This window comes from Neolamprologus multifasciatus, chromosome 6 (assembly GCF_963576455.1).
Source record: "Neolamprologus multifasciatus chromosome 6, fNeoMul1.2, whole genome shotgun sequence".
NCBI lineage: Eukaryota > Metazoa > Chordata > Actinopteri > Cichliformes > Cichlidae > Neolamprologus > Neolamprologus multifasciatus.
The window spans coordinates 18,261,488-18,286,209 of NC_140444.1; the positions used below are offsets into that span (position 1 = coordinate 18,261,488).

Here is a 24,722-nt window from a genome sequence, read left to right on the forward strand (position 1 = left end):
ATAGAATATCCAAACTCTAGCACGAAGCAGCCATATACGGTATGTGCATGTCTCACTTGGGTAAAAAGTCATAGTCATGGATCGCATTGCACATGGCACCTATTGGAAAAGTTGGTAAAGTAGCACAAAAAATGTTGCACTACATTACCATTGCTCATAAAAATAAGTCCATATTCAAGCCTTATGGATAAACACTGTAACCCTGTCTATGCTGAGGCTTTTGCCTCAGATCAAACATATGTAAATTCACAAAACCAGAAACAAACTAAATATGCAAACCCTCCATACTTGGATATCCAGAAGACAGAACTTCAATAAATATCTCAGTAAAAGGATCTACAATATAAAAACAGGTAAAAACCAAAGAATACAGTGGTGCAACACACAGACACAGACTGTAGGTTATGACCTTGATATTCTCTACCTGTGAACATTTGCATAATTTCAAACTTTCAAACTTTCACACACATACACACACACACACACACACACACATAGTGTGGTGCCTTATTAGCACGTTTGGAGAATACAAATGACTTTGTTTCCTTATACTTTGCATAGAGCAGAACTGCCTTGCACTCTTTGTTCGCCTCCTGTGTTTGAAGAGCCAAACATCAGACTTTCTCTTGGAGCAGTTAAGACAATGCAGTCTCAATACTGGAGTATAAAAAATATAATCATATATTAGAATCAACATTCAAATTAATATGTCATTTTTTAAATGAATGCTAAGTTTTCATTCTCTTTTATGTCACTTCATTGCTTCGTACCTCAAACACACACACACACATGCGGTACACACACGGATCATATTTTTCTCAGGAATGAGGAACACATTGCTTCATCATTCCTCTTCAGGGCAGTCGTCATCACCGCCTCCTATTAGTGTCATTATCGCCATGCCTGCGATGTACACACACCAAGACAGCACCACCATGAGAAAGACGGAGAACATACCAAGGCTACGATTGCCCCGCACAACAGTGATTGTCCTCTCAAAGCTGGTGCGGGGGGGCAGAGGTGGCGGTTGCTGCATGTCGTCATCATCCATGTTGGTGAAGCGATGATGCAGCTGGTGTTCCAGAGAGAGAGAGAGAGAGTGACAAGGGGGCAGGGGTGAGTGAGAGCATAAAAGTGTGTTTTCATGCTAGTGAACAATTATGCAGCACAGCTCCACTTTGAGTTCCACGCTAACAACGACAGTGTTAACAGATTTATATTCACCAACTTTTCAGTGTTCAAGTTTGGCACACTAGCAGTCTAACATCTTTTAAAACAACTAAACACAAAGTGAAGTGGAGGCTGATCGAAAGGTCAATAATTTTGCAGGCGTTTGGTGAATGTTTTGTCCTAGACACCAAATTGCTTGGGTGATTCATCCAGTAAATGGGTGAAAACTGACCTGCTGGTGGTGTTAATGACATAGTCACACAATCATCAAATCATCTGAATCTGTCATGATTGTTGGTGTCAGACAGGTTTTTAGGAAAGTGCTACTACTGGGGTTTTCCCACATAGCATCTCTGGGGTTTATAGATAATGGTCAGACAAAACATACATATATAATATATATAAAATATAAGGAGATATAGGAGGAGTGGCAGTTCTCTGTGTGAAAATGCCTTTTCAATACCCGAGGTCATAGGAGAATGGCCAAGCTCATAGGAAGGCCACAGCAACTCAAATAACCACCCATTACAACCAAAGTATGCAAAAGACAAGAGTGGAGAACATTTTAAACCTTGGAGAAGATGGCCTTCTGCAGCAGAAGGCCTCACTGAGTACCCCTCCTGTCAGCCAAGAACAGGAAACTGAGACTTCAGTTCACATAGGTTCACCAACAGAAGACTGGAAACATGTTTCCTGGTTTAATGAGTCTCGATTCTTGCTTTGACATTCAGATGGCAGGGTCAGAATTTGGCGTAAACATCATGAAAGGTCCACCCTGCCTTGATTAATTGAGATCTAACTGTATGGGGTATTTTTTAGTACCAATTGAATGAATGAATGAATGAATGAATGAATGAATGCTTTATTGGCCATATGCAGGTTGCCCCGCAGAGGAATAGAACCTCCCCCGACTTACACACACAACATAGACATCACATGGGAATACAAGTCGGAGATCGGCAGCGTTACAGAGAAAAGTACAAGAGGAAAAAAAGAGACCTCTACTCATGCTGGGCACCTATGGGAGGACAGCATGAGAACAGGAAACAAAAAAAACCTCCTCTGCACAGAGAGCACATAAATGTCCACAGTACAATATTGGAGCACGTGACAAGCCACAGGGTTGGGTAGGGGCATCATTCCTTGAGTATTATCACTAATCATGTCCATCCCTTGATGATCACAGGGTAACCACCAATCCAACCTGGTGCTGGAAAGGTTTACCTAATATAGTGTCCGTGGGTATATGCAGCACCTTTAATAGGACTCAGTTCAGTAAAGACACTTAATATTACTAAGAACCGATGTCAACCTGACAGTGGTGCCAGAGAAGAAATGAAATGGACCCTTCACAGCCAACACCATCAACACTTCAACAAGGAATTGTGTTGCAAAGATAACCTGGCACTGAAATGTGAAATTATCATTACCACTACCTGCATTCTTGTATGACACAGTAATTATTTCAAAGAGCTATTACTGTAACTCTCTGTGGTTGAGGCCTTTGGAGTTACTCTTAAATGTAAAACACGCAGAAAGTTCGAGTTTTAATGTCCCCTCGGGCACTTCACAAAGAAAAACGGCAACAAAGACATCTTCTTTGAATCTTTACATAAAGTAAAAGCAGCACTGAAGTTCTGAGGCTACCTTTTGCAACAAGCCCATCTTTGATGAAAACACTGACACTTGCTCCAAGTCTCTTGTGTGTGTATGCGTGAGCCTGAGACAAAACTCTATGTCCTTGTGTTCGACCATGTGCCAAAGCTGTGCAAGCAGTAAGCACTTTTCATTGAGAGGCAATTGTTGGTAATTAAGCAAAGTAGAGTACAAAAGGCCAGCTCAATAGGACTGAGCTGAGGCCACAATGCAGGAACAACTCTGTGACACCGAGTACTTTTCTCTATCCCCAACCCAGTAATACTGATACAGCCAGGTCTAATCTCCCCACTATAGAATGTGAATGAAGCGAACACACACTGACATGGTAATCTCCTTCAGAGCAACTAAAATGGCTACCCACAGAATCTCAGGTTTGCATGGTAATGAGCAATGTTTCCTCTGTGACAGATTACAGATCCAGACCACCGCAGTTTCACTGTATGTGTCACTGCAAATATGCAAATACTATGCAAATACTGCAAGTATGCAAATACTTATTCTGAAAGGATTTTGCTTATGATTATACGAAATATTATTAAGATCAAGGACCAAATAACACATTTTAAACTTTACTTAAAATTGTATTTAATCCAGACACAGAATAACCAGACAACCTGTTCTGCTTTCTGCTGACAAATAAATAAATGTGCAAATACCCCAAATATAGACACACTCTACCTCTCTATTATTTTTCTACCCCATAAAGTGTGCAAAAAGCATTTATCAAGTACTGTCCAATGGCAGAAATATCATTTTATGACTGGTGCTAATTTTGTTTAGCTGAACATACCGTGTAACACAGCTGACTGGTGCTGTTGTCCTCTGAGTTTGAAGCAGTGGCGTTGACGTTAGCCTCGGCTGCTTCAGCTACCAGGCTGACCTGAGTGTGGCTGTCATTGTCGTCGCAGGAAGCCCGTGTGCTCCTCTCTGAGATGGGAGTTAAGCCACCGCACAGTTCCAGCTGAGAATACAATATTCAAAAGTTGAAATTTAGGACTTTGACAAAATAAAGGCAAAAGTAGCTGTGTTGCTTTGAAAGTAAATTTGCATCGAAGCAAACAGGCTAAAGGGGGTGACTATAAATTAGACACCCTGTACTCCCCTCCCCTTCTCTCCATCTGTAGAGTGGTCGAGCATTGTGTTTATCTCTCAGCAGCATTAAAAATTCAGAAGGCCTGTAACTAGATTCTCTGTTCCTTGTTACTAAGCCACAGTCCACAACAAAAAGGAGAAGACATAAAGTGCTTATTAAGAGAAAACATACATGCAAGTAATGAGCTTGCATATCTCTGTAAATTATAATACATTTTATTATACATTGCCAAACTGATAAAGATTTAATGAAGTCATAACAGTAAAATAAAATATCTTTTGAACTGAAAGTATGTTTTGAACGTGCAATGTGTGATAATGAATATGACTCAGAACACAAGCACCTAACCATGCAGCAGCCTCACAAACATTTGAGAACGTAAAGAGCTCAATGAATTTGAGTGTGGAACTGTAATGAGATGCCACCATTGCAACAAGGCAGTTTGTGAATTTTGTGCTCTCCTAGCTGTTCCACGATCAACTGGAAGTGGTATTACTGCAAAGTGGAACACTATATACAGTTACAGAGTTGCTTTGCCAGGTACTGAGACTCATATTGTGTAAAAGTCGCCAAGGTTCAGCTGTTTTAGAAATGTCAGACTTCCAAACCACCTTTAACATCAGCACAAAAACTACGTGCTGGAAGCTTCATGGCATGGGTTTCCATGGTCAAGTGGCTCCTGTAGGTGTGATGCTTCTGTGTTTAATCTATGTAGGTACATCACAACCACAAACCTCCTAAAATCCTCTCTAAAAATGTAAATACAACATGCGTGGATGCAGCATGCAACAATTATGATTGGTACCTTCACTTAACATATAATGGACCATCATACACAAACATAGAGCCACCTGTGTAGGCTACACTAAAGACTCTGAATATAAATTAGCCATAATGTGTAGGTGGCCCAATACTTTTTATCTATATAGTGTATATGCCATGTAAGATGTACCATACCATTTATTATGGAAGGCAACATCTTACATGGCACACTGTCTGGTAAACTTCCATATATTTGGACCATTATGATAAATAATGCATAATAAAGTAGTGTTAGTATTTGCAGGATTAGCTGTAGGTGACGATCTAATAAGCCGTTTATTCATACACAGTTTACTTTTTACTTTATCACAGCATACAAGTTAGCTCCAATATTACTAAACATTTTTAGCAATCAAAATTTTAAAATCTTCCAATATTGCTGTCATTTTTATATCAAATGATAGGGTATCAAACATTATGCACAGTATATTTAAAAACAGGCTGACTACTTTGAGAGGCCCAACAGTAAAACCTTAGTTAGGCGTTTTACTTATTTTACATAGTTTTAGTATGTTTGGTATATCATCCTGGGCACAAACACAACTTGTGCGCAAATATGTGGCAATCCTGAGAACAGACTATTTCTTTCCATGCAGTGTCATGTTGAACTGGACATTATAACCCAGGATTAAACTCAAAAAGCTTTAGTTTTGGCAGGTAGTATTTAACCTTGCTCCTGCTTTTAGCTTTATGTTTAAATCATATATATAATCAGCTTGCTCAAAATGATCACACTTTTCTTTCACTAAGTTTGCAGTTTGTAGTCTTTTCAATTGGTTTGCTTTTAAATATACTTAAGATTAAATAGCCTATATTTCATTAATCATTTACTGTTTTACAGGTCAAAGCGGTGTACTTGAATTTTTATGTATACTATACAGTAATAAAAATCATAAATCCTCATGATTTATCTGCACATACCGGCAGAGGTTTGGCAACACCAATGTGGACAGGGCCATAGCCTGTGGACTTTAGGACATGCACAGCATAATCCAGGCTGGAGCCTTCTAGGTCAGCTTCATTGACAAACATGAGCCGGTCCCCAGGAAGGAGGCGACCGTCCCGATCGGCTACACCTCCAGGCACCAAAGACCGGATTACCAGAACTGTTTTAGAAGCATCTTCTGGATCCTAGAGTTAAATCGAAAGAAGAAAGATTTGCTCAAATATGCACAGAAAATTAAAGTTAAACTAGAAAAATGAGAATGAGAAGATGAGGCATGAATGCAGGTAAACAAAGTGACGAGGGCTTAATTAACACATGAAAAGCAAAAGCATCGGTTAGCTTCACAGAAGGGAAACCAGCTACAGTTGCCTTTTCTTTATAGCTTGAAAGCTTTTGAAAGGATTGATTTTTTGTTGTGTAAAAAGATTTCATTATCTAACATTTAAATAGAAACCGTCAGGGCACATCAACGTGTTGGTGATTTAGAGCACAAAAACACAAAATACAAAAATCTTCCCTACAGAATACAGAAGTCAACTCCTCCATTTTCTTAGTATTCACTGAGAAACTCCAACACTGATATTCTTAGACTGCAGCCTATTACAGCCAGTTCTATTTGTAGAAAGGCTCAGAGGCATGTCTCTGACCTGATAGTCCAGGATACTGAAGCCCAGGCCCGCCTCTCCTTTCTCCAGCTCGACCACCTGAGCCTCTCTCTCCCACATGGCCAAAGGAGGTGACATGGGGGGCACGCCACGCTTGGTGATGTCCTCAGCTGTAGGACAGGGAATGACACAACCCTGGTCCAACTGGAACAAACAGAAAGAAGAGAGAGAGAGCAGAAAATGTGGAATGATTTACAGCTGTAGAGCACATCAGTGGTATTTCAGAGTTTCTTTTCACATGCTGATCTACTGTTATTCATGCTGTTTTCAAGCTAAAGGATTTCAATATTAAATCTACTCCTCTCAGTTTACCGCCTCTTCAGGCTGTCCCTACCTTATCATTGAACCCAGCCAGCAGCTCTTTCAGGCTGAGACAGACATCATCATCGTCTTCCTCATCACTGTTGGGAACTGAAGGGGGTATAATGCGAGCGCACACAAGGTATACGTGCACTGGCAGCTCCTTCAAAATACTGACCACCTCCTTGTGCGTCTCTCCGATAAGAGGAATTCCATTCACCTGCCAGCAAGATACATAAAAATTACACATTATTTCAAAAATACACGTTCTCGAAGTCAGGGATTGGTTGAGTCGTGTTTGTAGCGTTTAAAAAAATGTGTTCTTTACTGTGCTGTGTACCCAAGGTTAAAGATGCTGTGTGAGAAAATGTTTTCCCATAAAGCGCTGGCTGCAAATCATCTGACGTTTGTGTATATCCCTAACTGCGTTTCTCTGTGCATGTGTGTGAGCATACTTGGCTGAAATTTCTGTTTTGTGAATCAAGGAGAAATCGCTGGCTGCAGTACATCGAGTCACAGCAGAAACAATTAAAGCTGGAAGCAATAACCCAACCGGGTGAAGCTCATTTAAAAACAGAGATGAACAATGGCTTTGGCATCACTTAAGCCATGGGAAGGAGATCAAAGGGTCGAGCTGCGTCACAGATGTCGGTTTGTCCCCACAAAGACATGAAAGACAATCTGGAGTGTGACTATAAAGCGAGTAAAGCAGCTATAATTCATCCAAGAGTTCATCCGACTCCTCATCATAGTGATACATGTGAGTGAACCTGTCCCCTGAGAAGTGGATATGCCGTGTTTGGATTTACATTTTTGTTTTAATTCCTAGATTCATTCCTTTTTTCTTTTTTTTTTTATGCGTTTGCCTTTCCCCCCCAATTTGTTCCAGATTGCAGGTTTCCCCAAGTCGAAGTCTGAGTTAATTAACCCTGAGATGGGAAACTCAAAATTTTCAGGCAGCTGATCAATCAACTCTGACTATGTTGATCCAGATTTATGTGGGTGTGTGAGTAATGAAAGACAAAAACAAAAAACCCTCATCAGTGAAGGTCTTATGGCATGTTTTACCATGGCAACATGCAAAGAAAGAGTAGTAAATTTAGACTGTGAAATTTATCTTAAGGAGAAAGTCTAAATAATGTTGAATGTTAATAAGTTATATTTATTAGATTCTAGCCAGTGTAGGCCCATCGTTTAAACATTTCTTCACTTTTCTTAATGGATGGCATTGCTGAAATCCTTCTTGACTACTGTAGATTACATTTAATACATGCTTTTTTTAATTGATGTATTTTGCAGTAACCTGATGAGGATAAAATGCAAGTGGCAGCAGCTGACAGTGAAAAACACTGTGGCACTGATACTAGTGTTAGTCTAGTGCCTGGCTGCACACGCTGCTGATTGGACAGGAGCCTGCCAGTCCAACCCAGCAATAAGGGGATCCACGTGGTTGCTGAAGTATTTGTTTTAGATTTGAAGAGCAGTATAATGTGAGCAGTGGCCTTCAATGCCTTTTGATTTGGTTTATGTATGCTACAAGCAGAAACTCGAATGATACAGTTTAAGGTTGGATGCAAATACTAGGTACAGTTAATGTTCAAGGTGCTTGTTACTGCCTGAGGCTGAGACAGGTTTCTCACACACACACACACACACTAGTTGTCCTTTTGTTTAGAGACATTAGAGAAAAAGATGTGGTTTTGGGCAGAGAGTTGATTGTGTTTACTTTCTATTTTCTTTTGCTGATCTGGAAACACCTACAGGCCATGTTGTCCCTGTAGTTTGTTTCTTCATTTTTTGATTCTTATATCTTGTGGTTGAGCAATAAATATCCTTAGTGAAACTGACAACATCTGGTTCTGTGTCGCTTCTCTCCAATCAAGCTGAGCCATAGTGACCATATAAGAAGGTGGTGGTATTCCTAATGTCTCGCCCACAATTTTCAGAAAACACTTTTAAAAGTAATGCAATTCACTACACCCGTACTACACACCGTGACCTTATGAAACAACTGGTGAGTGTATGTTATCATTACCACTTTATTAATCTTTAAAAGGGAAGTCAAACTCTAAAGATTAAGAATTTCTTTTGTTAGTGCTTGGGCCCAAACGAGCAACACTAACCTAGCATGTGTTTGCATGGCAGGAGAAAATCTGTGCAAACAAGTGGAAAACATTCAAACTCCACAGAAAATGACATATACCTCTCACTCCAGGTATAAAGTCCAATAGTGCATGTGCATAACTAAAGCTAAAAACACTACATTTACTGTGCTCTCTGTTCTGACTGGCGATTGGCTGGTCAGTCTCATGTATGTTTAATTACAAGCCCATCCATTTTATGTGCACTATGTCAACAGTAGCACATGTAAATGAGTGTGCACACTCACAGATACACTACAACATGTCATTAATGTAGCAGCTCTTCACAAAAAACTTGCCAACTTTGTGTCTTTGCAAACTGGCAAAGGACCTAATCAGACTCTTGAATCACCTTCACCCAGCCAAACGTGGACATTTTAAAGAAATAACTGGCTAAAGCTATGCAGAGCTTAGAGACAATCACAAGCCAGAAGAAAAGCCAGAAAAAACACGGACGTAGCTTACAGGTTTGAAAAATTAAACCATTGGAGAAGGGCCTAAAGCCTGCATTCTATATGAGGGTCACTAAGTGGTGATAGATATGGTTTCAAGATACTTCCTGACCAAGAAGTCAGTGGGAAAATGGTTGTCAAGATCAATCACTTGGTCATACTATATTTAAAAATGGAAGACTATCTGTGGTATGAAATCATAAGATATGAAAACATATCAATGATGGAACCTTATATAATAAGTAATCCAGAAATAACTCACAGCCGTGACAAATCAATCAGTTCCACACAGATCGTACTATAACCTGGTTTGCATAATCTCATATTGTTATCAAATGAGAAAATGATGAGTTCCACATACGGAGGCTGAAAGGGCCTGAAGTATCAGAGTTACCTCTAATATCTGGTCTCCTATGAAGATCTTGCCACTTTGGCCGACGGGCCCCTCGGGTAAGACGGAACACAGATAGTGATGCCCTGCCCGAGCCTCCAGACTGATGCCCAGACCGCTTGTCTCACTGAATCGCTCCAGCTGGCAAACCTGGTGGAGATTGTGGAAAATAAATGGCAAGAAAACAAAAAACAAAGAAAGCTACATTTAGTGGGTAAGTCTGACGGAGAAGACGTTTGAGCATTGTTACGTCAAAAAACTGTGATTTTTCAATGGTTGTTTTTTCTGTGTACTGCACAAATTTTCACAAATGTAAAAATACACGTTTATATATTAAATTTAGTCACGTGACAGTTAGTCAGCATTAAAGTGACACTTACAACCACTTCATATCGCAGTCCCACTGCTTGCTGCCACCTCTTTCTCAGGTTTTCCTCCTCAGCTGGAGTCAGTTTCACATCTGTAAAATGTGCACACACAGAAAATCTGCCTCACCCCACATATGTAGAGATATATGAACCCAGGCACATACACACCAATTCAAATCACCTCAAGCCCTCAGATGACCCAATCAATAAATAATGGGATCCTATATGAAAGAATCCACTTGGCTGTATTATAGAGAGATGACAGCATCCTTCTACTTGTGGCAAGGCAGGATGTCAACATACACCCACAGCTCAGGCACATAGGATGTGCATATTCACATCCACCATCTTGTGATTTCTTGGCAAACCAATGTTTTCTCATTCATCTAATAAAGCCTCACAGCAATCAGGGCTTATTTAACTGTGCTCTCTAATCAAGCCCAAAAATTCTTGTCTAAATAAAGCCATATATACAGGCGGGGTGAGAGACAAATCATCTGGAATTAGCTGAATGAGTTGGATAAACACATGATTGCACAATACTATAAATAGACTCCCATCAAAGAGCACGCTTCACTGGCACATTGCTGTTCCCCGAGTCCAATCAGCATATCACACCAAGTCCCATGATCTAGTTCCAGACTGCAGTGCAGTATGGGAAGCGGAGCTTACCGTTTTTGGAATCGTGTCTGGGTCGTCTGCTGGCGTACGCTGCTCTCCTGGAGATTTCATGCAGAGAGCAAATGCCTGGGAGACGTTTGAGCACACGTGCAGGGATCCAAACAGACATAACACACAAACACACAAAAGAAAAGGTCTGTTTTTCCCCAGCAATCAAGCAAGCAAGCTCAACATCAATACAGAGATTCAATATCATATTCCGATCCAATATTACAAAGTTAATTAGGTCACAGTTTAACTCAACTATGAAGGTAGAACCAGTGAATCAATGATCCTTTGAATTATAGATTAATAATCAACACGTTCTTGAGTTTCTCAGGTACAACAAAAATGATTTGACCGTGACACAACTGAGCCAATGTGTTTCCCCTTCACAAATCACCTGACTCTTGGATCTTGTTGAGGCCCCATTTGTAGGGATTCCCTTCATGGAAGCTGTGGGAGTGTCGGAGGCGCTGCAGAGGAGGAACTGGAGGCAGGATGTTACTAAGACGGACGGCTTTTCTCAGCAACCTAAGTCTGACCAATGGACCTGTCCTCCTCAGCACTTCCATGGCACGCTGTTCACTGCAGCCCTGCAGGCTCACCCCATCGACCTGAGTCAGGTGACAAAAGATGTGGATGGAGTAGACGATGTACACAACTACAAGTAGATTTAATGTCAGTGTAGGTTAAAAGAGAGAGAGAGAGAAAGAGAAACTCACAGACAAGATGATGTCTCCAATGTGTATGCGTCCATCTTGATCAGCAGTGCTGCCTTTTACTATGCTCTTCACCGTCACGCCAGCACTGTATACTGAGGAAAGAACAATATATGAAATATATAAAATCTGAAATGAAACTGAGAACTGATTGCATAAATGTGGAACTGTATTTTATTTTTTATTGGATAAAGATGAAACTTACCTGAGTTTAGGTCACCTACATAGCTAGAGATGCTGAATCCCAGGCCCCGATTGTTCTTAGTGAACTGCACGCTGAACTCATAGTCATCATTCAAGTCACTGACCTGGAAAGAAGTCCAGAAGAAAAAAAAAACATAATTACCACCTTGCAGTTGTATGCCTTCACCAACCAGTCAAGATGACATTTGCAACCACGCCTGTCCAGACTTATACAGCTTAATATATAGCGTGATATTTAAAGGAGTTTAATAGGTGAGCACCAAAGATTAGTGTCACGATACGATCACAACCTCATCTTCTGTTCCTAAGTTACAGCACTGATGAAAGGAAAAGTGTTTTCAAAGAACATTTTTATATCCAAGTGACGTTCACTTGTGGCCCTTTGGTAATAAATTCTAATCTCATCATCATTTTACCCTATTGCACATGTGAGTGATATTTTGTCATAATTAGCATATGAATTTTTGAGCTATAGCCAAATGACCTATTTTAAATTAGTTCATAATTGAATAATAAAAATGTGTGCATGACGTAAAGAAATTACAGATTTTACAAACACATTACAATCATCAATTTGGGATGGACATGAGAAGACACGGAGAAACTGCCTTTTGACCATTACATCTATTATATGCCTATTCAGGTCTTCCTTGAGTCCACGTACTAAAGGAAGAAGGGACAGAATATCCAAAAACATCAGCTTCGCTGGCACAGATGCATAAAGATATTTGGGCTTAAAGAATATTTGATTCTTATATTTGATTTTGATACCCCTCCCCTCCCACCCCTTCTCTTCCACAGGCACACATACACACACACATACACCCACCACGCCACCCAGGTTCCCCTGGTTGAAGACAGGGGAGGAACAGTGGTTGTCCTTAGGACCATCCCGGGCAATGAGCAATTTCACCCTGGTACCAGCATTTCGCAGCACCTAGGCCAGGCGAGCATAAATGAATAAGATGAACAGTTAAAAGCCACCTATTCTCAAACAGGAAAAACAGTGAAACCGCAAAAACAGATTAAGCAATGATTTAATCACCAGTTTCACAAAGCGTTATTATAATGGGGTGGCTGTAGCTCAGGTGGCAGAGCGGATCAGCCACTAACCAGAAGGTCGGTGGTTTGATCCCCAGTCTGCTCCAGTCTGCATGCCACATATCCTTGGGCAAGATACTAACCCCATGTTGCTCTCCGATGCATCCATCGGAGTGTGAATGTTAGATACTCAGCACTTAAACTTAGAAGTGCTTGTGTGATTGGGTGAATGAATTAGCTGTATAAAGCGCTTTGAGTGCTCGGACAGAGTAGAAAAGCGCTATATAAGAACCAGTCCATTTACCATTTACCATAATTTTAAATTACTCACCTGTGCCACCTGCTCGCTGTTCATGCCCGCCAAATCCGTATCGCCAATGCGCAGGATCTGATCTCCGCTGTGCAGGCGCTTATCCTGATGAGCAAAAGAAACTTGTTTTGATAACAATGCTTGGCTAAAAAAACATCATTCCAACACTGTGCAGATTGAACCATTTTATTTGTGTACAAATTAGATAAACGAGACATAAAGGACTAATAATTCATTAATTGATCATAAGAGGATTCATTGTATTATCGAACAAGCTAGCATTCCCCTCTGCTTCTCGTCTTTCTAATCTTTTTATACCTTGCAGTTGTATGTGTTTGCATACAACTGCAAGGTGGTATTTATGGTTCCTTCTGTGCTTCTTTCCAGTTCAGTGACTTGAATTATGAGTAGGCTAACCAAAGCTTGACTCTCCATTTGATTAGTCTTTTCATCTAAGTAATGGCGAAAATAAAAACAAGACAGGAAAGGAAAAGGATTTTTTTGTGTAAATGGCTATGTAAACTTTAGCTATGTGATTCAGTCGCAGGCACACTTACCCTTCCAGCAGCTCCTCCAGGGAGAATGGTCTTGACCATGACCCCTGTGCTCCGTCCTCCTATGATGCCAAAACCAAGTCCTTTCCCATCATTGGTCAGCTCTATCATCTCCACATGACGCCTCTAACAGGGCAAAGGTTACAATAAGTGGGAGGGAGACAGAAAAGGGGGAGTGAATAAATAATTTCTCATTAAATGCTTGAAAAAGGAGAAGAGTATTAGGTGTTTCATTCAGTTGTTTTTTACACACATAAGAGATACATAAATATTATATACAAGACTTTCTGTACCTCGTGTGCAAAAGCAGAAAGGTTTCTCCCCATGGACATGGTACGGGAGAGCCGAGGTGGAGTGCAGTACTAAAAGAAATGCCTTGTGTTAAATAAAAGCAAACTGGAATTATATTAAATGAACTGAGAAGTCTTCTTATGATCAGATAAGACTCTCATTTGATGATAGCCAACTGGGCCTGACTTACAAAATGCAAAGAGATATTCTCTAATGTGAAATGTGACATTTTAAATAGTAATGTGCTCCTTTTTACAACAGAATAAAATAAATCATTTGATTGATCCGTAGTCTGTGCATGTTGAAAATAAAAGACTCCCTAATACTAAACTACTCCTGACTGAATGATCTCTCTTTTATCGTGGCTATTTTTATATACCTGAGATTCACTTGGAACATAGTTATCTGGGTAGATGTCTGAGAAGGACAGCTCCTGTGAGCCATGAGAGGAGATGCTGCCGTCCCTGGCAGAGCTGGGCCTTCTGTTCTCCACGGCCCATGTGTACGAGTCGCTGTGGCTCAGCGTCTTTGTGCCCAGTGCTTCACCCTGGCATGGGCCACAGTTCATGGACACGGACTTGGAAATGCCCTTCCCCTGGTTAGATTTACAGAACAGGAAGGAAGAGTTTAAATTGAATGCATGAAGCAACAGAAGAGAATGCATGCAGAAGAGATGGATTGGGTGGAGTGCATGGAGAGAGGATATATAAGAGAAGGATACAAGGGAAAGAAGGAAAAAACGATGGGTGACAGGAAGATGGGTAACGGGGTCGACACAAATTGAAGAATGGAGACGTGCAGTCAGAGAGGAACAGGATGATGGTAAGAGAGCGATGGAGGCAAATTAAAAAGCATAGAGCAATTGAGAAAGGAGGCCAATGTGAGACAATGGAGAAGGATGTGAGAAGGAGAAGAGGGAGAGAGAAGAATGGGTTGGGTGGGGGTGGGGTTAATGTGTGTTAACTGAAAGGGAAAAACTACAGAAAGATGTAAAATGGAGCAGAGAGGGAAAAGATTGCAGAGTGGAAACTTAAGGATCTGAGATAAAGGCTTCTTTTCAATACCACATAACCACAAAAGTGTTCTCTTTTGTCTGCAACGTTTTCTGTTTCAGAGTTTAAAAGCAAGTTTCAGTGGGTGCCTATTTGTGATTTGTATTCTATCCTAACAATTTTGACACCTGTTGAAATGGCAGAAAGAGCGTTAAAGAGAGAACGCTATAAAAAAACATACCAACAGGAAACTTTACCCTCACATTCCAAATGCTATGCATAAAAAAAAGAAATGTGCAAAGAATCTCAACTAATAAAAACCATGTCAGCGTCTGTCCTGTTAAAAATATCTAGAGATCTTTGACACACTCCAGTGCCGCGCTTCCCTGAATGCAACAATGCCAGAACGCTACAAGCCCAAACCACATGGCAATCTAATATTCCCAGTGTGTTTAAACTTTGCCTATTAGAGGATGTCACAACTGGTAGACACCAAATGAGTACGCAGATACATGCGCCGTGGAAGTGCAGGATTGTATGCATAAAAACTCTTGGATGAGTGGCATCCAGAGCTGTATACCTCACAACTCAAACACACACACACACAAACAGACATACACATCAGCTCAAAACTTATGACAATGTTACAGACGACTTCTGTAAACTCTTCAACCTGATATATCCACTTCTTCCCTCCTCCTCCCCTCTCTCCCTCTTTCTCAGGGCTTTAGTGGTAAGCTTAGGTAAGCTGATTACTCATCCAGTCTGGTTCCTGCATTCAGTATTTTGGGAAGGATTCCGGGCTCCTTCCTCACCATTCAAATGTACCAAACACCCACACATTCTGGCTTTTCGCTATACCTTCGCCGCAGGCTTCTGTTGAGCTTGCTGTAAGCTCAGTATATGAAGGAACAGTGGGCTCTGCAGGACAGTCTTCAGCAGGGATAGCTTCTCCTGAGTGGGGGCCTCTCCTCTTTCCTTCAATTTGGCTTGCAGTCTCTCCACCGCCGCCAAGGCACACTGGGTATCTGCGAAGAAATTGTAGATTATTTGTGTCATTCAGAAACAGGATTTATCCCATTTGGCTTTGCATTAGTTTTCGCATGCTGTGGCAGCTGCTGAGACAGTGACACAAAGCCAGGTATTTGATATTAAGCTATTAAATGTCAACACTTACTAGTACCGGTGGGAAAGTAAAAGAGTAAACAATAAAAACAACTGTGCTTTCGAGGTTCGAGTGCTTGTCTGAAAATAAAAATCCATGAACCAAGGCTGCCTGTGTGAGTTATTTTGATTTAAAATCTGTGGCTGTATATGGAGGCAGAAACTGAATTAAAGTGGTTACACATGCACACACAAAAACCTATACTTCATCATACTAAAGGAGGCGTTCAACTTCACCGCAGAGCGAACGATGAAGCGTTTCATCAGGTCATACTGCCCTTGTTTATTTAGCTGAGTAGCAGCTGATGACCACAAGCCACAACTGCAGTAATTGTACTTGGCAGAAGGTTAAAACCCCGTAACTCTTCACCGCAAAGTTTTGACTACTGACCAGATTGTGAGTTCTTTTGCCACCTGCACGTGTAACTGTTCCCTTACTGTCTGGCTGAGGCAGACATGCCTGACACCTTAATTGTAAGAGCTTAATGACGGCAGTGGTGTGCAGTCTGACAGCGGTAACTGAGAGTGCTCTACATCTTCAGCTGTTTGAATTCACTTACCTATGATTTCCATCGTTGCCTCACAGATTAGTACGAGTGAAAATTTCCTCCTGCTTCTTCCCTCAGTTAAATGTCATACTTGTCTGTTTGAAAACTGCAAGATGAATAAAAACAAAGGTGATTGTGCAGATTTCTTTAATGTGTTCCTTTTCACATTTTTAATGAAACTGAAAGGGATGAAAACATAAGATGATTTCAATAAAGTTTAGAAAATTATGAATCCTGTAACAATGTAATATTACTCCATTGTGTCTTTTTTACACCTGTTTAGCACCATGTATCATTTTTACCCTACGTCTTGTAGGCCCGTGCCATGCTTGCTTGCAAGCGCCTTGCTTGTCACCTAATGCTCTTTAGCGGGATTTAAATCTTTTCCAACAGGCTTTATCAACCAATGATGCTAATTAACAGCGACACATAGCCTCCATCATTCTGACTTGAGGAGGGGAGGAGGGGGGCAGTCTGTATGGCTTCGAAGCATGATACCAGTGGCATGATTTGATTTGCAAAACGATCGACTAGAAATGACAACGACTCATCTTAAATCTAATTAGAAGCCATTGATAGGCAAGAGGGGTATGCGCAGTAATACATACCCTTCACGGCAGGGTAATTAAATCTTTAGCTTGTCCCTGCTGATATTAAAGCAATGCTGACAGCTTCCAAATATTATTAAAATATATTAGAGATTAATGGTTTTACAGTAGAATTACACGTCCCTATTAGCAGTTCACCTGAATCGAGCACACTGGTAATTTCTATTTATTTATTTATTTTTTAAATTTCTTATCCATAGCACTGAAACGCCATGTGCAGAAAGGTTCATCTCACCTCCATTGCAGCGCCTGTGGACGATCAACAGGTCCCCACTGAGCTCCAAGCACAGCACACACACCACTTTCGAGAGTACACGGGCCAGATTTGCCTTTGCCGAGTAGAAAAAAATTAGTCTGTCCTAATGGAATAAGTCATAACAGCTTATTGAGAGAAGGGGAAATGTCAAGAAGCGAGCTCTGGGCTTTATTTTCCTGCATTGTGTCCGCAGCTTGTGAGCGCTCCGTGCAGTGCGCATGTCACACCCTCTGATCTTCAGGCGCAGAGGGCTCATCCCTACTGATAAAGAGCTAGCCATCAGTAATCCCGTAGCCACAGGTGGGAAGTAATTAAGTTAGCCACTCAGTATAAATGTGAGTTTTATGTCAATTTATGTTTTCTGCTACTTTCTACACTATTAGCTTTATTAGACTTTCTTTGACAGATTTAGCTTCTAGTTACCCCTAAGATGAAGATTTTACACAAGCTAACACGTTTTAATTTTTTGTTTAATTATAAGGTCATGATTGACATTATATGACATAACAGGATTTTCAAATACAACACTGTGGTTTCCAACTTTTTTGGCATCGCAGAAACAAAGCGGTGTGTGGCCTCAGTTACATTTTGGATGTATGTGAGACTGTTTTTAAAAAGCCTTTACATTATTTCAATTTTTAACAGATCCAATTGGAGATCTCGCCAAAAATAACCGGAAACGGTGTTTTCCTCCTTTTGACTTCCTGTCATCATATCAGGACCCTCAGTATCTGTCTGCTGTCCCTGTAGGCTACGTAAAACTGTTTATGGGGAACTTGAAATCGTTATCACACGCTTATTAATAACATCATGATGTTACATACAGTACATTTTTTAGAAGAATCAAACCACAGGCTTTCCCCCAAACCTAGTATCTACTTTAATGCTTTAACCACGCTTTCATCTCGTAGCTGTTCTGTCGCGCTTTTCATTCATATAGAAATGTTACGATAATGCGTTATTTTAATTAAATGTTACCTTAATTTATTAATGGATTTACATTATTATGCTACTACTTTTCCTTTTGCAAAGAATCTTCTGTTGTTGCTTTCAGCACATTTCAGTAGGGCACATGCTTTTTAGAGTAAATCCTTTTGAGAAAATGATGGTTGACGTTGTTGTAAACCAGTTTACGTTTATGTGGGCCTATACGCCTTGTGGTGAAGTAGGCCGTGGACATTAACCATATTTGATTAAATTAAGAAATGTTTTTAAAAATTAAATAAATTTACAAATTTATTTGGAGTTTAATAAGTTTTAATTTTTGCTGTGCCAAAAAATGTCAGGTTTTCCGCTACAGGGAAAACCCGTTCGGATTAATCTGTAAAACAGCCCCCCAACTCATAGCTTGACTTTCTGTAGGCATATGGATAACTTCTGCAGGTCACCGTAGCAAAATCATTCAATGGGTTCCATGGTGCGATTAACCAAAACCAGCCCTGTGGTTTCCCCCCTTGTCCCTCTTGATTAGCTAACAATGTGGAATTTGTGGGAACGCTTACGCGTTCTCACACGGCAGGTGGAGCTCTAGGTCCAGAGATTTAGGAGCCAGATCCAGTTCCTTGTTTTCCACTGCACACCCTAGTTCTCGTCTCCCCATTTCTCTTCCTGCATCCCCAAGGCAAGAATCATCACCCTCTCCCCAGCCCTCCATCCACCCTGCTCCCCGCCCGCCTGCAACGCAACGCTCCTCGCGCCGGGCTGCGCTCTGATCAGCCGAGCATTCACCGCGCCTCCAAATTGGTTTGTCATTTCTGACCCCTCTCTCTCTCTGCGCCGACCACGGTCCTCTGCTCCACTGCGCTCTGCGCCCGTGGACTTCAGCAGAAGTCACTAAGAACATAAAGGCAGCCGAGAAAGATAAAAAGAGAGAGGGAGGGAGGGAGGAAGGGATACAGACAGACGGATAGAGAGAGGGAGAGACAGAGATACGCCTCTGTCCTCCTCCGGCGCTCCGCTGGACTCAGTGCGTTTGGACGGACTGACGGACGTGATACCTCCTACTGTGCGAGCGCTGATCGGGATACTAAGCACGCAGCTATTGGTTTGTTACACCCTCGGCTTCTTTATTTCGATACCCTCTTTCAGGAACACTTGCCAATGTCGTTCTGCAGCCGCGAGAATTAACTAGAGCCGGAGTCGAGGCACAAACCAGCCACTGAAATTTATCGACTAGGAAGATACGTTTGTACACAAGCATTGCGTTCTGGTGACTGTATAGAGCAAAGAAGGAGAAGAAGGAGAAAGGTTATTCCCGACTCTTCTCTGCGCTGGATGTGTGAGCTATACATGCGCCTATACTGCTGCGACTGGCGATAAGGTAAGAGCCCGCTCTGTGTACCGACACAAATGATGGGAAATTTTTCCAGACATTACTGGTAAACGTCTTGGCTTTATGTCAACCCATGTCACTGAATTGCTCCGAAAGCGCTGACTTTGGATGTTACTGGTGCCCATGGGAATGTGGCCTGCCATTATTGTACTTACGGGGAGCGGAAACTGGCCTTAATGGACGATTGGGTAAAATGTAATATAGTGCCAGCATTTGTACAGATGATGGTCCAGAGGCTTGTGGCTGCATGGGCGTCGCTAGGATGTGAGACGTCGCTAAGGCGAAGTAATAAGCAGTGATACCCATAACCGCTCCGGAATATAATCAATGCAATCACATTATCCCATGACATCTTCTCGGCCAGGGTGTACACATAATTATTATTCTGTAGCCGCAAGTACCTGCCTCACTGCAGGGCGTAATGACAAATCACATGCTCTGGCATGATAGATGACAGACAGACCAAGTGTTCACCTCATCAGTATTTCCTCTCCTGTTTTATGTGGTTGTCATTTGAGTACAGCTAGAGCTTATTTGGGGGCTTTGCTGGTTTGATCAACCGCAGTCTGAAATCCAGAGTAAATCCAACGGCTTTGTAAGAGAAGGAATATCCAGCAGGCCAGTGCACCTCAGGATACGTCAATCATGCGGATATATGAGTGAAAGCTTTGGCTCTTATTTACAGAAGAGGCGTCCTGGGTTGCAGATGACCTTGATGTGAAACTGTGAAGGCGGCAGAATCCATCGATGTTGACCTCAAGCTGAAAAAATAAATTTAAAAAATATATATAAATATGAACTTGTGTCAGATTCGTGTGACCGCAGACGTGTACTCTCCCTAAGAAAAATGAAGTAGTAACACACTGATAATAAACAACGTGGTTCATTGTAAGTTGTCTGCCTCCCAAATACTTGCAGGTGTCTGACAGTTAAAACAGCCTTAATAGTCATTTGCGTTCTGTGTCTGCTTGGGTAGCTGTAGGCTCGCCCTTTTGACTTTCAGCACCCAAATGGCCATCAGCAAAGAGATTCAGTGTAAATTCTTTGTGTGGATCTCAGTGTTTAAACAAAGGGTGGATAAAGTGTAGGTTGCTGGTTGACGTTGTGTTGAGTCAGTGCTGCGGCTGAGATAGGTGTCTCAACAGAATCCACCAAGCAGGTGAGCAATAGTCAGCGTTGGATGATGTGCATCTGTCTACATTGAAGACATTTTTGCCATTCTATCTGTTAAAGGACAGCTCTGTCTCCAGGACGCTCAAGGACTGTGAATGTTGTGGATATCATTAATATTTCTGCTTATATCAAAGTGTTACCATAGTTCTTTGCTTTGCTTTTATAGACTAAAATGATTATTTGTTTTACAGTAAATATTCATCAAACTGTTGTAAGAATATAGCTTTCTCTTCAAATATCGCAGTTTATTGTCGGTGTCTGCTAAGCTTTCGTTGTTTGTTTTCAGATTAGTTGTAAAACAGTGAAGAAAGATGGGGACTCAGTAGTGTTTACCTGTCCAAAATCACACCTGCTGCGGGGGATGTCTTTGGTTTACTTTTCTGACGGTCTCAGTCTGCCTCTCTGGAGAGAGAGCCACATCACACTGTGAATGCGAGATGTGTCAAAGAGCATCTTAGGTCACGTTCAGTAATGGCACTCACGCAGCACTGATGTTGTGAAGCACCTGAAGCTGTTTAATGTGCAACCGCAGCAATCAAGCATTCTGCTGACTGTGGGTCTATCTGTCTTCTTTTAATTAGGTCACAGATTCCTTTCTGTTTAGATGCACAAGACATACTAAGCTCCTTGCTGGGAAAACATGGAACGAATTAGGAGGGTTGTGCTAATTTGGTTTGCTCTGCTTGAATGACCAGGGCCTCACTTTCTTTGTTTGGCACTGTTACCGTAACACAATATTTGATTTAGATTTGGAAGGCTCCAATAACAGTGTCTCACCCTGCAATGGAAGCAGCCTGTAATTTAAATAAGGGATCGTATGTTAAGCATCCTCTGCTCACATGGAAACCTCGAGAAATGAAAACACAACTTGGCAGAGAATATAATCTGTTGCAGACAGACAACAAGACACACAAATACACATGGGATTATTAAGACAAGCAGGCATATAATCAGTTTTGTAATAAGTGTTAGCATGCTTGCTTACTAAAGTCTCTATTTATATTGTCAAGGGTTAATAGAGAGTCTAACTTAAGCACTTGTGCAATTAATTCCATTTAGTAGGCATGCAGAATAAAATACTGATTTCCCCAGAAGCATTTTAACAAGTGATTCTGCAAAAAAAGAATCAGGTTCTTGGATTTGGCTCTCTATTTAGTTAATTTATGCATGGCAAAGTAAAGGTTTGTGTTAGAGAGCCTTGTAGATAGAAGGTGATGTTTATTATGCTCAGCGAGGTTGACAGCCAGCCTTCCTGCAGAAATAAACTGTCGCTTTCCTGGCTTGAGCTGTAAAAAATAACAACAAATCCTAACGCTGTAATAATAAAACATTATTTTCAATGATAACAGAACCATAGACTTTCAGTGCTCTGTTTCATAACGTGATGATGATTCACATTCCTGGTTTCAGCCCCACTTTGTGTGCTGAGCTTAACCTAATTCAAAAGCCCTTTCCTGCACTATACGACATCTCCCATTTTAAAACAATGAGACTAGGTCCTTGCTTGCCTTCCTCTGCCATCTAAACCTCTGGCCATGTGGTAACACATCCTTCCTCCTACCCTTTCCTTCCCTCAAACAATAACCCTAGTTTTCTGCATCTTGCACCAGACTACCAGCTCTCTTAATATGTGAAACACACCTCACATAACATCGAACCCTAACAGAGTTTCACCATGAGACGGGCCCACAGTTACTTTGAGCTCTGATTAGATATGTGCTCGGAAAACGGGAAAGCTAATAGCAGACATAGCAGACGACAGTCAGATCTCAGAGCATTCACAGACTCGTTGCTGCTATGATCTCCTAGAATAGTCCCGCAGACGTAGATGTCTTATTTTACCTAAAAAAAACCTCTTGAAATATGTTCTGTTTGAACCACCACAGCTTATTATCTGCGTGTACCTTCAGGCTGAAAAAAGGCACACTGTTGGCCTGCTTGCTTATACAATATGCTATGGGGCTGTTAGTATGGTGCTGAAAGTGATACATTTTGTCATTCTGCTCAGTGGTTTTTGCATTGTTGAGCACTCTATTATAATCATACCATTAAACCGCATCAGCACTATGATACAGAATCATCTAGTGATTGTAAAGCGCAGGCTTAAAACAGATGATGCACATGGTTCACTATAGGATGAGGATATATTGATAATTCAGATATAGAGGATATATTTGTAAAGTTTGTGAAGAAAACCAGAATTAAATTAGAATTAATATGTATTATTTTTGGTTTAGATTTATTGAACAAAAATAATTAAAAAAAATAGCTGCACATTTTGTTTTCTTTTTGCTGATTTGATAGTGAAATAATGAATTTGGGCTTTTTGTAATGTTTGGTCAGTTGAAATAAGGTGAGTGAATGAATACTAGAAATAATACATGAAATAAATAATATCAGTGGGCTCACTAGATGGGAATCTTTATCCAAGTTATCTAAGTATAAAATGAGACTAAAACATGTACAATAAACAAGTGTGATCCATGGTCATGAGAAAAATTCACCTTATGTTGTCACTTTTGTTTACTTTTGAAAAGTTTTTTTTACTTTTCAAAAGAACTATATTTTTGATTTAATTAGGAGCTTTGAAAGACAAAGGAGGGTCTATAGCAGAATAAACAACATGTTCTTTGAAGCACCCCTGAACTATTTTAAAGGCTTGATTACTTAGTTTTCAATCAAAGATTTTTCAAACAGACAAATCAAACAAGATCAAGGGACTTAGGTTGTGAAACGTCTTACGTGGAATGAAAGTAGTTGAGAAATCAGTCGGTGCAAATCCGTTTTGAGAATGATTACACCTCCGTACAGGAAAAATTATTAAGCAATATTTTGATTGACTTATTATGAAAATAAAATGCCAAACATTATTTAGATCTAGCTGTAAAAAATAAATTCATATTTTTACTAAGTTCCAGTCAGCTGAAATAATGTCAGTGAATACTTGGAAATAATACATGAAAGAAGAAATATTGATGGAATCATTTGGCAGTACGTTTTATGGATGTTGCAGAGAAAGTGAGACCAGAACATATTGACAGGGAGAAAGTGTGATCTATGTTCAGGAGAAAATTTTCACCCAATGTTAATTCTTTTGTTTTCCTTTTTTAAATAAAACAACAAAGCAAAAAAAATATTTTTTTATTGAGGGCTTTCACAGGACCATCAGCAGTAGACACCCGGATATTCTTCAGGGATTTAGGCACAATTCTTCGAAGCATCTCTTAAAGCTTTGATTACATTTTTAATTTAAATCAACAGCTTTTTTTAAATTTTTTTGATAATAGACAAACAAGCCCAAGGACCGTAGGTTGTGAAATGCCTCACATGGGTTAAAAGTAATTGAGTCAATGTAAATCAGTTTTGAGAATGATTACCCCTCAGTAAATGAAAATTAATAAGCATTATTTTGATTGTTTTGATTGACTTATTATGTGAGAGATTTATCGAGAAAAATGCCCCAAATTACCGAGTTCTAGTTTTTAAAATTCAGTTTCCCTCTAATTGTCTTTGCTAATATGATAGTGAATTAATAAATTAATAAATGTGGGTTTCCAGTATGTGGCGGTCACTTAAAATCAGGTCAGTGAATATCAGGAAACCAGAATCAGTGTTTTCTTGCAGTTTCCAATCTCTATTTTCATACATAAAATATGTAACTTTGGTGGAATCATTAGTGAGGAAGCTTTAAGCTGCATATAAAATGAGACCCCAATGTTTTGCAAAAGAGCCAGTTTGATTTATGTTCCAGGGTAAAAAAAAATCACCTGATATTATTGCTTTTATTATTTAAATTTTTATTGAGTTAGCAACTTTCAGAGACAGAGGAGGGTCAGTAGACACGTGGATAAAAAAATTGA

At 40.4% G+C, this 24,722-nt stretch overlaps 2 protein-coding genes across 14 annotated transcripts in view; one reads left to right on the top strand and one right to left on the bottom strand.

Annotated features, from left to right (window-relative positions):
- Positions 1–17,607, bottom strand: part of LOC146516816 (multiple PDZ domain protein) — a 44,522-nt gene extending 26,915 nt beyond the window's left edge. For all 3 annotated transcript variants that reach the window (XM_085164408.1, XM_085164407.1, XM_085164405.1), the window contains exons 1-19: positions 17,337–17,607; positions 16,506–16,599; positions 15,643–15,809; positions 14,169–14,384; positions 13,792–13,860; positions 13,502–13,624; positions 12,966–13,049; positions 12,423–12,530; positions 11,595–11,697; positions 11,393–11,484; positions 11,071–11,284; positions 10,680–10,754; positions 10,020–10,099; positions 9,643–9,789; positions 6,690–6,875; positions 6,338–6,499; positions 5,666–5,875; positions 3,620–3,790; positions 958–1,072 (exon numbers count right to left, since the gene is read on the bottom strand). In XM_085164408.1, the coding sequence (XP_085020534.1) occupies positions 958–1,072; positions 3,620–3,790; positions 5,666–5,875; positions 6,338–6,499; positions 6,690–6,875; positions 9,643–9,789; positions 10,020–10,099; positions 10,680–10,754; positions 11,071–11,284; positions 11,393–11,484; positions 11,595–11,697; positions 12,423–12,530; positions 12,966–13,049; positions 13,502–13,624; positions 13,792–13,860; positions 14,169–14,384; positions 15,643–15,809; positions 16,506–16,518 (2,335 nt within the window). In that variant the 5' untranslated portion in view covers positions 16,519–16,599; positions 17,337–17,607. The remainder of the gene's footprint in view (positions 1–957; positions 1,073–3,619; positions 3,791–5,665; positions 5,876–6,337; positions 6,500–6,689; positions 6,876–9,642; positions 9,790–10,019; positions 10,100–10,679; positions 10,755–11,070; positions 11,285–11,392; positions 11,485–11,594; positions 11,698–12,422; positions 12,531–12,965; positions 13,050–13,501; positions 13,625–13,791; positions 13,861–14,168; positions 14,385–15,642; positions 15,810–16,505; positions 16,600–17,336) is intronic.
- A 1,369-nt stretch (positions 17,608–18,976) lies between these two features.
- The window catches only part of adgrl3.1 (adhesion G protein-coupled receptor L3.1), a 116,710-nt gene continuing 110,964 nt past the window's right edge, over positions 18,977–24,722 (top strand). For 8 of the 11 annotated variants that reach the window (XM_085164413.1, XM_085164414.1, XM_085164417.1 and 5 more), the window contains exon 1: positions 18,980–19,677. The gene's annotated coding sequence lies outside the window, so the exon portion shown is untranslated. Of the gene's footprint in view, positions 19,678–24,722 lie in introns of all 11 variants that reach the window. The other 3 variants (XM_085164409.1, XM_085164410.1, XM_085164419.1) reach the window with 3 other exon arrangements.